Raw genomic sequence first — 771 nt, 5'->3', positions numbered from 1 at the left:
CGGAGCAGGGCGGCCGAGCTGGGACCGGGACCGGGCGTGAGGGAGTTGCAGGGCGGCGAGGAAGTGGAGGGCTTGGAGGTGGGAGCTCTGGCTGCAGGGTCGGTCTGCACGGCAGAGGGAAGAGCAGCCTCAGCGGTGGGACCGCTGCCCGGGAGGGTGATCCCCGGTGCCGCAGGCCTGCCAACAGCCTCTAACCACCCCGGAGGGGAGGAGGGCACCAAGAGGTACCGCTCCCAGACAGAGCTGTACAGGGAGCACTCGGCCGCCCTGGGACCAAACCCCGCTCCGTCCCTCCTTTGCCCCTCGCGCCCTTCCCACAGCGTGGAAGAAGCCCCATGTCTCTGCTCCCCTCTCGAGTGCAAACGCCCAGTGCAAGCCCCACATCACCCCAAACCGCCAAAATCCCGTGCCCCTCCAGCACCCTGCCGCTGGCACAAGGCCCCGTGGGGCCATTACACTGAGATTTGCTGCTCCCTCCTATGAAACCCCTCTTGTGCAGGAGGCACCCCCATTCCCAGCCTGTGCAGAGCAGGACCAGGACAATGCCTGGGACAAACCAGCCTCTTCGATCCCCACAGCTATTTCGTTCCTTTCTTTTTTCTTGCCTCTCCTATTTCTTCCTCTTTTTTTTGCCTGGGGATTTTGTCGACACCAGCAAAGGAAAAAAAAAAAAAATTAATAACAGAGAAAAGCTACGTGCTGTGCTGGCAGATTGCTCAGGGCGCTTTGTCTGCTCTAATCCGATTGTGCCGGGGAGCCACAGCTCGCTGC

At 61.2% G+C, this 771-nt stretch overlaps 1 protein-coding gene across 1 annotated transcript in view; it reads right to left on the bottom strand.

Annotated features, from left to right (window-relative positions):
- The window catches only part of TLE2 (transducin-like enhancer of split 2), a gene marked incomplete at its 5' end in the record, with an annotated part of 5,897 nt that extends 5,793 nt beyond the window's left edge, over positions 1–104 (bottom strand). The window contains one exon of the mRNA XM_010292749.1: positions 1–104. Coding sequence (XP_010291051.1) covers positions 1–104 — 104 coding nt within the window.
- Between the last annotated feature and the right edge of the window lie 667 nt (positions 105–771).

Source organism: Phaethon lepturus, unplaced genomic scaffold (assembly GCF_000687285.1).
Source record: "Phaethon lepturus isolate BGI_N335 unplaced genomic scaffold, ASM68728v1 scaffold30178, whole genome shotgun sequence".
Taxonomy (NCBI): Eukaryota; Metazoa; Chordata; class Aves; order Phaethontiformes; family Phaethontidae; genus Phaethon; species Phaethon lepturus.
Note: the sequence above shows the minus strand (reverse complement) of the source record. Positions and strands in the feature narration are given on the sequence as shown.